The following is a 16,383-nucleotide window of genomic DNA, read 5'->3' as shown; positions in this document are numbered from 1 at the left end:
CAGCTACTAGCCTTGTTGCGCTGGGTGGTCAGAAAGTATACCCCCCAGGCATTACAAGGTGTAACTGTACACCACACAAAGGGTTAATTTACAAAACTTATCTCATGAATGATATCCCTTACATATTTTTTACATTTTAAAATAACTATTCAGCATTTTCCAAACAAAAAAAACAAAACAAAAACAAACACTTAAAACAAATGGTTTCTGATTAATTTAAATTGTATATTGCTTTTCTTGCATTATTTTGATACATTTTTACTTGTTGAGTACTTAAAATTTTTTATATAGTTAAAGGACAACTGTAACAAAAGTAGTATGAAGGCTGCCATATTTATTTGCAAATACCAGTTGCCTGGCAGCCCTGCTGATTCTCGGCCTTCAATACTTTTAGCCATAGACCCTGAACAAGCATGCAGCAGATCAGGTGTTTCTGGCATTATTGTCAGATCTGACAAGATTAGCTGCATGCTTGTTTCTGGTGTTATTCAAACATGACTGCAGCCAAATAGATCAGCAGGGCTACCAGGCAACTGGTATTGTTTAAAAGGAAATAAATATGGCAGTCGTTTAAGGCGAGAAACAGATAAAGTGAGATAATTCATGAGAAAAAGCTTTGTGAATCATCCTCCTAAGGTGCCCATACATGACTTGATTTTCCATAGAGCGATTAAGAGATCGACACTATTTGGCAATTTACTAGTTACTAGTGGCCCACATGCTACATGCGGACCCTGTCGATTCTCCTTCACTAAACGATCAAACATGTCGCTTTTTTTGTATCAGTGTTACATGCGCTGAAACCAAGGCATTGATTCTGTGTTGGTCAAAACTATGTGAACATCAGCCAATTTTCTTTGGGGTCGACCGATATGTTTCATTCTGCTTGATAGAGTAATTTGTTGGCGGTGCAGCATGCATGCATGCAATGACGTGAATACAACGGGGAATCCCAGTGATGTACGTCCTGTCCAGCAGGAAGTGCGTCAGTGGGCGAGGGCTGTGTGTGGGCGACGCTATGCATATGACCCTATCGGGGCACTCTGCTGTAGGGTCATATAAATGACCTTTTTTGTTATACGATGGGGGCGGACTTCGCAATGCAATGGCCAGGTGTAAAACTAGCCTAAAGAATACATAAAGCAAATAAATTAAAGTCAGATTTACTTACTTGGGGCTTCCTACAGCCCCTAGAAGCCTATGTGTCCCTCACTGCAGCTCTGCTCTCAGTCAGTCTCCTGGGGTCCCCTCTGTAGCAGGAGCCAACAGGCCGGCGTCTTCTGTGCATGCGTAGGACACTCCCGGCCGCGCATGCCCAGTAGTCGGCGGCCGCTATGTAGGTGATCCCAGGAGACTGGCTGAGAGTGAAGCTGTGGTGAGGGACACATAAGCTTCAAGGGCTGGAGAAAGCCCCAGGTAACTAAATCTGATTCATGTATCCTTTGGTAATTAGTTATATCCTAAGTGATATATGCACATCGGGTTCCCTTATCAGGAAAAAATTTGGAGTAATTGGCTTTCAGCTCATGATTATGCAGATCCTGATCTAATTGAAGATCAAATCCTCTCTGGCGTTGGCGCGTGTGGAAGAAATGTGGCTGCCCTTGTACCATAGCTTGCAAATACTCTGTCTTTTCCTTCTTATCAATTTTTGTATAAGCTTGAGGTTTAAAATCCTAATTAGCAAATAATTTCTGTATACTACCTTTACTAGTTTTCACCTGCGCTTATTTAATTTTCTAAAACAAGACATATTTTATGAAGGTTTTACTTAGCCCCTTGCCCAATAGTGAGTGTACAACTGATAGGTTTTGTTCAATTGTGAAAAATTGGCTCACTATATAGTATCATAGTATCAGTATAGTATCATAGTATAGTATCATAGCCCCCCGAGCAGCTATTAGTCATATGACCACGCTGCTGCTGGCCAAATTTCAGATATTTACATTTGTTGACATTTTCCTGTGTCTTAATCAGTGGCGTAGCTAAGGAGCTGTGGGCCCCGATGCGAGTTTTACAATGGGGCCCCCCCCCAAGCACTCTATACATAACAATTGCTATGGCGCACCAAAACCTGCCAATTGCAAGTACAGTGTCAGAGGTGCAAGAAGGGGATGGGGAACAGCTTGTTAATGATTACCACTATTCAAAGTATCTATAGAAGTGATTATTAGGCGCACAGGACCAATAGAGAGCTAATACTGTAGTTGAGGGAGGGCCCTTCGGGGCCCCTCTGGCCCAAGGGCCCCGATGCGGTCGCTACCACTGCACCCCCTATTGCTACGCCCCTGGTCTTAATATACTATTGACTGGGTGGGGACTTTGTCATAACCATTGACTATAAAAGGGGGTTTTATGAATAAAATCAACTGCAACAGATTTGTGAGTGTCTGAACTATATTTTTATAGCAGCATATCCACTAGGTTAACCTAATGAACCTATGCATCTCTCGGAGGCTTTCTACTATTGCAGCATCACATCTTTTATTGGTCTTTATTATGTAAGGATTATATTTTAGTTTCAGACATGAAGATTACAGTGATGTACAGCGGGGTGGAGATATTACAGACCTTGGTACATAGTGGAGAATGTAAGCTGTCTGCTAAAGGTCCAACTCAGAACTCTGCTGGATCCATGGAGCATGTCCTTCTCCCACCACCACGTGAGCCACTTGGCACAGACATATGTAACAAGACAAAGAATCTTCTCTCATTCCTCCAAGCTGGAGTTATGTTGGCTAGCAATACTCACGGAATCTTTGCTCAGCGACAAAAAATGTGTTCTGGGCGCATTTTCTGGACCGGACCATGTGCAAATAATCAAGGAATTATTAACAAACTGGAAAGAGATGAACACGTTAAACTGTTTGACTTACAGAAATTCCTGCGAGGTAAGAGTAAGCAAAGTATGTGAAAAATATGTTGTCAGACAGGGCCGCCCATAATCAAGAATGACCTGTGCTATGCAGGAGGAGACCACATGCTATTGTTTTGGGATAGAATCCTTTATTTGCTATTGGTGTTGATTTATGAAAAGTTTGTAAAATAGCGTGTTACAGAAGTATTGCGCAGTGTGAAAATAATTGTGGTTCTGGGGAATGTTCAGCTGTTCTTTTCCGGAATAGTTTTCATATTTGTCCTGACTCCTGCACTTTTTTCTATCTTGCTGCTAATTAAAAAATGCACAAAAAGTCAAAGTAGGGCAGCATAAATAAGTTAATTTAGGAAAAAAAGGACATATGGGGCGTAGAATTGCTGAGGCTAGTTAAATTAGGTAAAAAAGTTATTAAAATTTGACTGCCCCTTGCTTAAAAATGGTTAATTTGCATATATTCAGCAGCGTTGCTCTGGGAGACATCTCAAGCTCACTCCAACCTGAATTATCGCAAATTCTTTCTGTTTTAGGAAAGCAAACTTTTGTTTTGCTTAAAAGATACTTACTCTCCTTTGGAAATCTACATAATGTTGGAAAGCCGAGAGTTTTGGCTTTCATTTGCACTGTGCCCTAACATATGCACTATGTTAGGGGGGTTTGAATGATTGGTGTCTACTCCTTTTAAAGTGATATTCCCCGCTTTACTGGAATCATTGTCCCCTTACCCAAGTTCTTCACTCACTGGGCTGCAGAGGAAGGGGGAGATGGGAGGGCTTGGTCCTTCGTTTCACTTTTTATACTAACTCTTATGTCCACTTGGATATTGCACAGTGCACACCAGGACCCTCGCCCGATCACTGTGCTTCGAACTTGAAATTGGGATTGCCAAGTTATTGCTGCTGGCAGCCAGACGCAGTGGACACCCCTCATTCAACACCCCATAACTAGGGAAGAGTGCAGATATGGGTCATAGTGTAAATGAAAGCCAAGATGCTTGCCTTTCCAACAATATGTCGATTTCCAAAGGGGAGTAAATATCTTTTAAACAGGGGGCAGTCAAATTCTATGGACAGTATAAAACGTACGTACAAAGAAAAACTTTTTTGAAATACTAAAAATCTCCTAACTGTAAGGTACCAACACAATTATGTGATATCCACCATTAAAAACATTAAAGCCAGTATATAGAGAACTAAAAAAAACAAACAGATACCTAAGGAGAGGGATGGAAGAAGCAGTGAAAAAGTAGCCCTGCAAGCACCACACTGGACAGATATATGAAAGCTCAATACAAAAACATTATACCATCAACAATTATTAAAAACATATAAAAACAACAACATGGGTCTGGGGTCCCAAATGAAAATCAACAAATATGTACTTGCACTGAAAATTCATAGGATGAGTACTAACACAGTGCATGATAATTACATAATAGATACGGACAATCTCTCAACAATTGCCAATGAGGTAGATAAAACAGGGTAAGAAAAGTGGACACAATGAATAATCCAATAAGCGGGCGTCCTCAGAAGCGGGCGTCTTTCCCGCGAGGTGCACTAAGGCTTTCATGTGAGCCTGGGGTCCCCTCCTTCTCTCTCCCTCTTGCCTTGTACCTTGTGAGTATTCCGTTTTTCCATACCACTTTGCGCTGCTTGATGCATTTTTGCACCTCCTACATCCCATCAACACGTGTTTTGTACACATTAATTGTTGCTACTTTTTGCACAGTGTACTTATTTTACTGTACACAGGTTTATTTGTTGCACATTGTCACTTTGTATGGTCATTGATGCTTTGCACGATATCTAATTTATATTTGTTCTACCTATATATATTTATTGGATTATTCATTTTAAACATGGCCATTACCCCATAACAGCTTCCTGGTCAGCACACTGTTAAACTGTAATATTGCCCTCTTGAGCCATAGGGAAACATGGACATTACCTTGCACATTCAGTTGTAACTGACAGCTGCTGACATATAACTGACAGCAACTGGTATATTTCTGTTCTGACAAAATATTGTCAGAACTGGAAGGGATCACTGTAAGAAGAAAATGGTGAGCCTCTGAGAGGAACTGACGGTGAGGTTAGTATGTAATATTCATTTGCAGCCACGTCATGTGTTTATTTTAAATAATTTTACTCGCTTCAGGTTCCCTTTAATTGATTTTTTTTGTTTTTTGGGACAGAGCTGGAAATATACAAAACACATGGTGGGACCCCTCCAGATTCTCATGTCACCTTATGTTTCGGAGAAGAGATCTTAGACCGAGACCCTACTGAAGATAAATTGATCACAGCAAAGGTACGTATTTTTCATATATACATACAGTATATTGTAAGTCACTACATTGCTCAGCTTAAAGGTTGGCTAAAGCCAAAACTGAAAGCAATTTTGACTAGTAGTCATATTGATTAGTGTGTACCGTAAGTATTAACTTTGGAACGGAACTTTTATGAAATCAACACACTTTTTCTCCCCCAAAAGTGTGTGTGTGTGGTGGGGGGGTGTCAGCACGTCTGATGGTCCGAATACTTCCTATTTGGCCCGGCTCCAATGCAGCTGTGCTGGTGAGCTGTCACTCACTCCCACCTCCCAGGTAAGCCCCTACCATACAGGGGAGTCCTGCACCTGACCCCGCGTTCTCTCCACCCCCTGTCTGGCATCGGTGCATTATGCACATTTCCCGGGTATCCCGGGCCTTTCTGTGCACACTCCTCATCATGCAGGCACAAGCAGCTCTCCTCCGGGGCTTTCAGCTAGCTATTGGTGATGTCTTGTGAGGGAAAGAATCCATCGACCCAATCCCCACTAGAAGACAGCGGCGCGAGCATGGTGGGATTCCAAAGCATTCTGCGGTCTCGCCCCTTTATGGCAGAGCTGAGCTTATGTGGGCAGAGTGCACAGTACACAGTGGAGCTGAAGAGAGGAAGCAAGTTATCTTTCACTTAGAGATTCGTGCTGTTCAAATGAAATCTCATCAGCCAGATCATCTACTGCGTAGTAGTAGTTTGCCTTTCACAATTTTGGTACAATACCTAGGTACATCTTATGGTCTAGAGTGTCTTATGGTCCGAATAATACAGTATCCTTTGTGTTGCTGTGCTTGCTGAAGCTGTACACTTGTCCATACACGCTGAAGACCTCTCTTGCCTATTATTTCCTGTTAATGGAGTTGAGATGTCCATACACACACCCAACAAAAGTCATAAAAAACAGATGGCTGTTGTCTCGGGACTTTTTCAATAGATGTCAGGCTGAAATCTGTTGAAAATGTATGTGCACTGTGTGGTAGGAATCGATCTTTCTCTGATCAGAATCTAGATTTTCCATCCTGTCCAATCGATACTTTGGATTAATTTTGGAGCAAAATCAATCGAAATTGGATCCACCAGACATTTTGGGGGAATCGATTCCCAACAGCTTCAGTCAGTGTAATCGGGTCTGCCATTGAACTGGAAAATTAATGTGTGTATGGCCACCATAAAACTTGTGCAGCACACAAGGTTTGAAGGAGGAAAACGTTTTAGAAGGTATAAATGTGCAAATGTTATTCATGCAGAGTGCACTTCATAGAGTTCTCCTTTAACTATTTCAGCCATATGGACGTGAGTCTTACATCTGCGGCTGGTGCTGCTCTAGCTGCAGGGACGTTGCGGGCGGGGCTGTGCACAGGATCGTGCAGGCGGAAGCCCACAATTGCGATGCTCCTGGCGACAGGGGGCATTGGTGACAGGAGTCCCCTGAGCAAATCCGTACTGGTGCAGCGAGAATGATCACTGTTTTTGTTAATTCTCAGTTGTAGGAGCAATTGTGCCACCACGATCCCTCCCGCTCGTTCCCGCCACCTATTGTTAAACTAATGAATGGGAATTTTGTTCCCATTCATTCATCTCCCCTCAGGTCTCTGTGATAGCCAGCATCAATGAGACGCCTGCATCACTTCCGAAGTAACACAGCCACGCATGACTTCCTATTTGCGTACTTATTGTACGTAATAGAAAATAATGTGCGAGGACATCTTGTGGCCAAATAATAAAATTACATCTACAGACATAAGGGAATAATTTTTTTAAATATGTATGTAAAGAGGGTATATTACTATTAAATGATGTGCTTTAAATTAGTGATGGATGTAAAACTTAAAAAATGCACCTTAATTTCCAAATAAAATATTGTCACCATACATTGTAGTAAGGATATAATTTAAATGTTGCAATAACCAGGACAAATGGGCAATTGAAATATGTGGCTTTTATCCACAGTTTTACTTTTATTTTAAAACTATAATGGCCGGAAATGGAGGAATATTTTTTTCCATTTTTTTCTAATTATTCCCATTAAAATTCATTTAGAATAAAATAATACTTAGCATAATTTACCACCCACAGAAAGCTTAATTGGTGGTGAATAAAACAAAGTATAGATTGTTGTGTTGAGTAGTGATAAAGTTATTGGGGAAAGAAAGGGAGAAGCGCTGAAATGTGAAAATTCTTCTTGTCCAACACGGGTTGTGAAAACAACCCGTGGGCTGCAGTGGTTAAGCAAAGTCTGAACACCAGGTTTGTATAGTTTCTGTCAGATCAGTGAAGTAGCAAGTTACCTCTCACCAGGCTTTGAGTGTATTAAAGGACAACTGAAGTGAGAGGGATATAAAGGCTGCCATATTTATTTCCTTTTAACTGCTTGCTGACCGCGTCAGCCCCATCAGGGCATCCGCTCCGCCTTCAGTCTCCCAGCTAAACCACCATCTAATTACCTTGTACAGCACTGCGATCTTCAGCAGCGCTGTACTGGGGACAGCCGTGTGACACTGCTGTCCCCCTGGGACACTAGAGATCGATCGGCTCTCATAGGCAGCAGCCTATGACAGCTGATCGCCATGATTGGCCATCTGCGGGGAGGGAGGGGGAAAAAAAAATAATAGCAACATTTATTTATAAAATAAACATAAAAATATTTTACAAATAAACTCTGGGGAGCGATTAGACCCCACCAACAGAGAGCTGTTGGTGGGGAGAAAGGGTGGGGGGAGTCACTTGTGTGCTGTGTTGTGCGGCCCTGCAGTGGCCTATTTAAAAAAAAAAAATGGCCTGATCTTTAGAAGGGGTTTTAACACTGTGGTCCTCAAGAGGTTAACCACTTGAAGACCGCAGTCTTTTCACCCCTTAAGACCAGACACTTTTTCTCCATTCAGACCACTGCAGCTTTAACGGTTTATTGCTCAGTCATACAACCTACCACCTAAATGAATTTTACCTCCTTTTCTTGTCACTAATACAGCTTTCTTTTGGTGCTATTTGATTGCTGCTGCGAGTTTTACTTTTTATTATATTCATCAAAAAAGACATGAATTTTGTCAAAAAAAATGATTTTTTTTTTTACTTTCTGTGCTAACATTTTTCAAATAAAGTAAAATTTCTATATACATTTTTGTCCAAATTTATTGTGCTACATGTCTTTGATTAAAAAAAAAACCCCATTCAGTGTATATTTATTGGTTTGGGTAAAAGTTATAGCGTTTACAAACTATTTATAACAGAAATTTAGATCAATATACACAGATATGGATCCATATTTTATATACTGTATACATACAGATAAATAGATCTATATAAACAGATATATAGATATATATATTATATATGCACAGAAAATATATAGATCTATATACAGATATATAGATCTATTGTTCACAAAGAAAATATATAAATATATATATATATACACACACATATATCACTAAGGGGTCACTGGGGAAGGGATCAGAGGGTTAATGAAACTGTTAAAAAGTGTTTCATTTCACATTTTTGCTCAGTGGAGCACAGCATGTCTATCCCTGTCAGGGAGAGACAGGCAGAGCAGCTGCTTATGTGAGTGATCGCTGTGACTGGCTCACAGCGATCACATGTACAGGAGCCAGGCTCCTGGTTGTTACTTAGTAACAAAGCTGTCTAATGCCCGCACTGCTTCTGAGGGCTCGACGTAGAAGATACGTTGAGTCAGAACGAGGCTGCCACCTGCTGGACGTAGAATTAAACTACGTCGGTCCGTAGGTGGTTAAACAATACCAGTTGCCTGGCTATCCTGTTGATCCTCTGCCTCTATTACTTTTAGCCAGACCCTGAACAAACATGCAGCAGATCAGGTGTTTCTGACATTATTGTCAGATCTGACAAGATTAGCTACATGCTTGTTTCTGGTGTGATTCAGACACTACTGCAGCCAAATAGATCGGCAGGGCTGCCAGGCAAGTGGTATTGTTTAAAAATAAATAAATATGGCAGCCTCCATATTCTTCTCACTTCAGTTGTCCTTTAAGGATTTGCAAGCCTAGCCAAGAGAAAGTACTCTTATGCCCATGAGTCTGCTTTTTTTTTACAGGAAACAAAGAAAAGTAGAACATATTTGCTGAAAGGTGGCATTTAATATTTTGATGTTGTAAATACTAATAGTTTTAATGTTTTGTTTCTATAGATAGAGCAAGTTGTAGCATCTGAATTGGTGCAACAAGCAACAGAATATTGTGTCCCGGAGGAAAATCCCTGTCTTATCACCCTCACACCTGTGGATACATCAGATGTTTTTTGACAAACTTTGGACAAAAGACTGAACATTGTTATGAGCTTTCCGTAACAAAGCACAAGCTCAGGTTACTTGTTCTTTATCAGGGGTGACCAAGGTCAGTTTTTCAAGTAAAGTCTCTCTGACTTTATAAAGTAAACCTATATATTTTACATTTAGCGGTTTGTGCATAGGTTAGCTATAGAATCTCTGAGGGACTAGTATAGCTTACAAATTCAATATGGGCATTCTTGTTCTACCTCCTGCATTACTCTCCTTACCCTGCTCTGTGAGCATTCACATGTACTGCAGTGTGTCAGTGCTGAATGCCAGACCAATTTTCTAAATGTATATTATTGGTTTACTAAAGCCTTTACTTCATTAGTAGAATTGCTGCTCCGTACGACTCTTCACCAAGCTTGGTATAGTCCAGCGTGGTATGTGATATTCAATAACAAAGTCTATCTTGGTTAGTCATTGGCTGGCAAGAATGACTTATTATTTTGTTTCGTTTTTTTTCTTCAGATTTTTTTAAGTCATATACATACATTAGATATTTTTACAGCATACATTACAGCTCATGTTACTTTGTCTGTTTTTTTTTGTTTGGTTTTTTTTTTGCACTCATTATTGGACTGTAGTTGTATTTGCATAGCCAGAAAGTGATAATGCTATCATACAGTACTATAGCCATGTCAGTGTGTTTTAGTTACAGTTATATTCAGAGTTATTGAGCACAGTTGCATAATACAATTACATGTGTACCTTTTCCAATAAACGCGCACAAAGCTGAATATTGCTCAATATTTTTACATTAAAGTAGCGCTTCAACTTGCTGCATTCACAAAACAGGGGCATATATATATATATATATATATATGTATATAGTGCTCTGAAACACAGTGAATCTGCATCCAACTATTTATGAGGTGGGACTGGAGTTCTGATCTGTGCCTGCTTCTTACTCCCTCACTAAATCTAGGTACACGCTAAATCTGAATCTAGTGTGTTTACAGCCCCCCACCCAATGCTTACTGCAGATCCAACTGACCCCAAGAGCATAGTTCTCCTACTCAGCTAGTACTCCAGAAGCCTCTGCATTTTGCATCCACAGTAACAGTCACTAGCTTCTAGCTAGCATCTGTACAGCACACAGCACCAAACTGTGACCAGAGGGATTGCATTCTAATCCCTGCGAGCGAAAGTGCTTGTACATATATATATATATATATATATATATATATATATATATATATATATATATATATATATGAGGTTTAAGCTGTTCCCATTGGCCAACTGTAACTGTCTAGTATGTGATATTGGTGGCAGCATTGGTGGGTACCAGTCTAGTGACAGTGACAGTTGGCCAATGGTTACAGCTTGGTAAGAGGGAAGGAATGGCCACAAGTCCTGAGTCTCACTTCATATACAGTTAAACATGGGTTCACTTTAAATAGCATTACTAACTACAGTCCAACATGTACACAAAGTAAGGAGGATTATTGACCAAAGCAAGTTGCTTTATCATGTTTACTATTTTGGTCTCAAACAAACCCTGTGAACATTAATATGCCTCTGTAAGGTTTATCTGTGGTTGCTCACATCCTTTTGAGAGAGATCTTGAGGCAGATAGACATAATTCTACAAGTGAATGTATGTCCTCTAAGCACATATATACACCATGGTAGACCACAGGGGTGCATATTCCTGTACACATGGGCAGAGTGGGGGGTGGGGGGGGCTAGGCGTGGAATGTTTCTCCCATCTGTCTTTTGAAAGTGATCTAACTAATTACTGATTTTTCATAGAAATCTGCTTGAAGTAAAGAAACTAGGGGTGTAAGCAGTCAATAAGAGTGTAATGCATTGCATATAATGTATTGCATTCTGCTCTTTATGTACATCATTCTGCTTAACTCAGTTTACTGCATACAACCCGCAGAGTCAGACTGGTACACTGTGATGAAGCATTTTGTTCCATTTGAGAGAAACAATAAAAGGGATTAAACTAAAAAATTGCTAACATTTTTGGTAACTGCACGCTGCTATTTGCACATTGCAGTGCTCGAATCATGTTTAAATGTGGAGAGGACTTATTCGGTTTGAAACTGTTTTGTGTGACATCGAAGCATCTACAGTAATAACAAATAGATTTTATTTGGATGGTGCGTATCTTTAGTGACACTAATGTCTTGGGATGTAGACTAGGTATCACTTTGCATTCAAATATGCAAACGGAATTATGTATCTGCTTTCAATATGTGGCAGATTTTCCACATAATAATGTGGAAATGAGCGAATCAGATACAACTGTATTATGCATGACAAGACATTATTTTAGTACTATGGCCCAAGTTCCCTACACCTCAGTGAGGCAATTTTACCATTACTTACACAGACTATAAAGTGTGCATTGCGCTATAAGCCCAACCTGCTTTACCTTGATACCGCTCACATTGCTAGCGAAACACTTGCTAAGCAGGTAGCATAGCATATTTTACACTAGTAAAGCAAGTGTTACCCAGGTAACATGGTAGTGTAGCGCACATTACCCTAGAAACTCAAGCGTTATCCAGCGTAATGTGGGTTAAGCTAATTGTGCAACACAAGCTTTGTAGTCTGTGTAAATAATACTTAAATTGCAGTATGCTGCCTGTGCATGGCAATCTTACTGAAGTTTAGTGAGTTATGTCCTGTAGTACTGGAATAATGTTTTGTCATGGTGGCCCTATGTCCCGTGAACAGCAGAGATATTACTCCCTACCTATGAAGTTAGCGAAAGTGTATCTGTTTGGCCTTGTGTCAAAGGTGCTGATAACTTGTGAAGAAATTGAATCTCATGTACTTGGACAGTGGGAAAGTTCAGGGCCGGTTCTACACTTGTTGCTGCCTAAGGTAGACTTGTGAGGATTCTGCTGCATTTAATGTTCTCACATGACATGCTGCAGCTCAACACAATAGCTCACTGGCTGGCTGTGAGTCTGTGACAAACAAACTGCTCACCCTCAGCCACTCCTTTGCTCCTCAGTCAGGATGGCAATGCCACCTCCTTCCTTCTGCTGAGAAAACACTGCTGCTCTCCTGCCTCCCCTCCTCACTCACTGTCAGACTCCTCACACAGCACTACAAGCTGCTTTTCCCTAATGATGACCTCTTCGCCTCGCTCTCCTCTCGCTTCTCCTCCTACTCTGACTGCATGCTGTAAGTGTAAACACACAGTACAAACATGCTGCCCCTGTCATCACTGCGCCTGATGCAAATGTTTCACCTTGCCTCATGAGAGAACCGACCCTGGGGATGTTTAACCGTGGTGGAATATATAGATACACAGAGGTATATTGTGGTCTAGGGAGGAAAGCTATTTGCAGCAACAGAACATCCAGTGATGGAAAATGGATAGAATACATACAAAGGAGGGTCATTTCCTGGCACAGGAATGGACACAAGGGGTGGGTGTGACAGTGGCTGCATTACTGTGGAGAAGAGCAGGGGGTCCAGTGGCATCAGCAGGAGGAGAAGCTTTAATGCCCTAGTTCTCCCTCCTGGCTTTTTCATTGATCATAAGGGTCCCATTATTCACAGTTTACATATTCAGCCGTTACAGAGAAAATCCCTTGACCTACAGATCTGTGTATGTATAGAGCTGCCAGCAAAGCGGGAGTCACTTTCTCTGCACACGGCTACCACCTGATCCCAGGAGGGAACACAGGAAGGAGGTGGGGAGGCTGCATAAACTTGCATAATCCTGCATTAACTCAGATTTATTTGCATCTTATTGGCCATCCCTATTAAAGAGGCAGAGAGGAAGCTGGAGCAGGTATTTGAGAAAATGATCAGGTGAATGAAGGAAATCTCTAGGTCGCTCCCATTTTTCTTATATCCAGCTGGGGGCGTCATTAACATAGTCAGGATTTTTGTTTTGTTTTGTTTAGGTAGCAAACCTAAAGGCACACTATTTTTGACAGATGATGACAATGGGCTTGATTCATTAAGCAGCGCTGCAGTAATGTGAAGGAGCGCCCGCTGTGCATGCCTTACATAACTGCACTTGCTACTATGTAAGGAGCGTGCCTTCCTTAGTTACACGCTTTGTTTACATAGCAACGCGCATAACTTTAAATGCGGGGGGTCCTGTGAAGTATCGCTACAGCAATACTTCATTAGCGGCCATTACTATGTTAATTAATATAGTTACAGTAACTATGTAACATAGTAGCGGCCGCTAGTGAAGTATCGCCGTAACGATATTTCACAGGACCCCCCGCATTTAAAGTTATGCGCGTTGCTATGTAAACAAAGCGCGTAACTAAGGAAGGCACGCTCCTTACATAGCAGCGAGCGCTGCTATGTAAGACATGCATAGCAGGTGCTCCTTCACATTATAGAAGCGCTGCTTTAGCAGTTCAGCTTAATGAATCAAGCCCAATGTGAGAGGATGGCTATAATATGTTAAAATCAGTACTACAGTCTTATTTAGTAGCAATATGCAAACATGAAAATGCTTTAATGCCACATAGATGTAGAATATGTTGTCCTCATTCTGGCAATATTATGTCTTTGAAACCACTAAAAGGTTAGTAAGTTGCTACACTACTGGATAATGCTATTGATGTTTAAACGTAAAGCCTTGACTATTTCTTTATTACATTTTATCATGTTTTATCATGTTTATCATGTTGTATGTTTTACAAAATGTGTTAGTGTTTTGTAGCAATAAATATTACGTTTGCTTTTGGACCATTAATTTTGTCTGTGTGTTTTTTTTTTATTGTTTTATTATATTATTGTTGTTAGTATTAATGATTGATATTGCACCAGCATTCTCCGTGATGCTGCATGCCGCCCCTATTTATATTTTGCACATGCTTGCCAGAGCCTATACTTTTAATGCCCTTTTGTTCTTAATGCAGTCCATTGCGTCTCAAAATAACGCCACATCCCGTCACAGAAGCAGTGATAGCCCTATGGGGCTATTACATTGAAGGCGGTGCAACAGTTTCCATGATGATGCCGCAAGAGTAACTGTGCGTCATGCTTTATGAACCTAAGATTCAGGCATACGTTTATTGGAGAGTATGCCTCACAATATGGTCACATTACCACTGTTGCGACTGTCATATAACAATCGCACTGCAATGAGCCATATTAAGTGTGAAAGGGGCCTTAGGATGCCTCATTCTTCCCATACACTTAAGCCAAGTACACACATGCGACCAATGTTGCCTAGTAGTGATCGGGAATCGAGCCCCGGTGCAACAGTTTGGGGCTGATGCTGTACAGATGCAACACTAGCTCCCAGGTTAACGACATGTTATTTTGGAGGTTGGCGGAGGTGCAACATGTGGTGGGCAGCCATTGGGCAGCATGCTGGTTTAGCATGTAAGGTTTATGAATTAATTTTCCTTGCACCTCTGTTTTCCATACAGCTCTCATGATACAACAGCCCCATTAACTGTGACTAATCATTAATATAAGTAATTTGTGCTGCAGTAGAGAAGGAGCAGCATTGCTACCTGTGGAAATAATTGCAGCACCTGGAGCGGACAGTATTTTGTGTTGGGCTGCAGGTGAGTGGGTTAGAGTAGTGCAGCGGTCCGGGCCACAGCTGCGGCCACTACCCCAGCACCTTGATGTTCTAAATGCAGCAGTGGCTGTGCCTAGGCAGCAGGTCAACACCACAGCTCACTAGCAACCTGAAGAATCCACTACAGTGGACAGGCCTGTGAGCTGCAGCAGCAGCTGAGAGCTGTGGGGTGGTGATGGGCTTCTGCCAAGGCACTGCCCCTGCCGCATTTAGAAGAGTTGGAATTGGTCACAGTGATATCCAATCGGGATACTGGGTATAACTGTGGCCAGGACAGCTGCACTACTCTTTTTTTACTTTTATTTCATTCTTATTTTTAAATGTTGTGTCTGTGTCATTCTTACTAGTGTCCTGCAAGCATGGAGAGCGATTGCTTTGTTTCTTCTTCTCACTCCAGATGGGTCATGCAACCCGTGTCCACCTGTTCAGTAACAGCAGAACCAATCTCAGTGCATAACAATGGGCTTGATTCACTAACGATAGCGCAGTGTAACAGTGTGAGTTAGCTACTGTTACACGCGCTTCTGAATCACTGTGACCTAATAAAGGCTCCCTGCATGCTATGCATGCTAGTTGCAGAGTATCGTGCGTAATCAGGCGAGCGGGCACTCAGCGCACACTATGCTGCGTGTAGTGCAGCATAGCGAGAGCTATTAACTTACTCCCACTCCCTACAAATAACAAGCACCCCACTGGTCCTACCCTGAGCCCCTGCAGGTCCAATCACTTTAATGGACGCTATCCTTGCACTTTGATTGGCCCAATAGGCTGCCTGTTGACAGCATGTGCTGAGTGCCCGCTCCCCTGACTGAGCCTGATTACACATGCTCCGCTGCCACTAGCGTGCCTTCATGAAGTCGTGGTGATTCACTAGTCACTAGTGTTTCCCAACCCTGTCCTCAAGGCCCACCAACAGTGCATGTTTTGTGGAAATCCATAGAGGCGGATAATCAGATCTGCTGAGACACTAATTACCCCACCGGTGCATGTTTGTTGTTTCCTGCAAAACATGTACTGTTGGTGGGCCTTGAGGACAGGGTTGGGGAACTCTGCACTAGTGCACATAACAGTAGCTAACTAGCACTGTCACGCGGCGCTATCATTAGTGAATCAAGCCCAAAGTCACATAGGCGTCAGTTTTTGACCATCTCATGACTGACATGACAGCGCTGAGCCACAATGCAGCTTTTCAATCCCAATATCTTGCATTAAAATTGTGTTCGAGATTTTTTTTTTTTTTTTTTAAATCACGATCGTGGCTATTTTGAAGCAATTTTACCATGATTTTGATGCAAGTCAATAGGAGCATGTTTTTAAATATGAAAGCGGATCAAAAAGCACTCTGTGGT

General features: G+C 41.5%; 1 protein-coding gene across 1 annotated transcript in view; it reads left to right on the top strand.

Annotated features, from left to right (window-relative positions):
• The window catches only part of IRF9 (interferon regulatory factor 9), a 68,289-nt gene extending 54,792 nt beyond the window's left edge, over positions 1-13,497 (top strand). The window contains exons 7-9 of the mRNA XM_068238124.1: positions 2,520-2,891; positions 5,073-5,188; positions 9,362-13,497. Of these exons, the coding sequence (XP_068094225.1) occupies positions 2,520-2,891; positions 5,073-5,188; positions 9,362-9,475 (602 nt within the window). The 3' untranslated portion in view covers positions 9,476-13,497. The remainder of the gene's footprint in view (positions 1-2,519; positions 2,892-5,072; positions 5,189-9,361) is intronic.
• Positions 13,498-16,383: the final 2,886 nt, after the last annotated feature.

Source organism: Hyperolius riggenbachi, chromosome 1 (genome assembly GCF_040937935.1).
Source record: "Hyperolius riggenbachi isolate aHypRig1 chromosome 1, aHypRig1.pri, whole genome shotgun sequence".
NCBI lineage: Eukaryota > Metazoa > Chordata > Amphibia > Anura > Hyperoliidae > Hyperolius > Hyperolius riggenbachi.
Note: the sequence above shows the minus strand (reverse complement) of the source record. Positions and strands in the feature narration are given on the sequence as shown.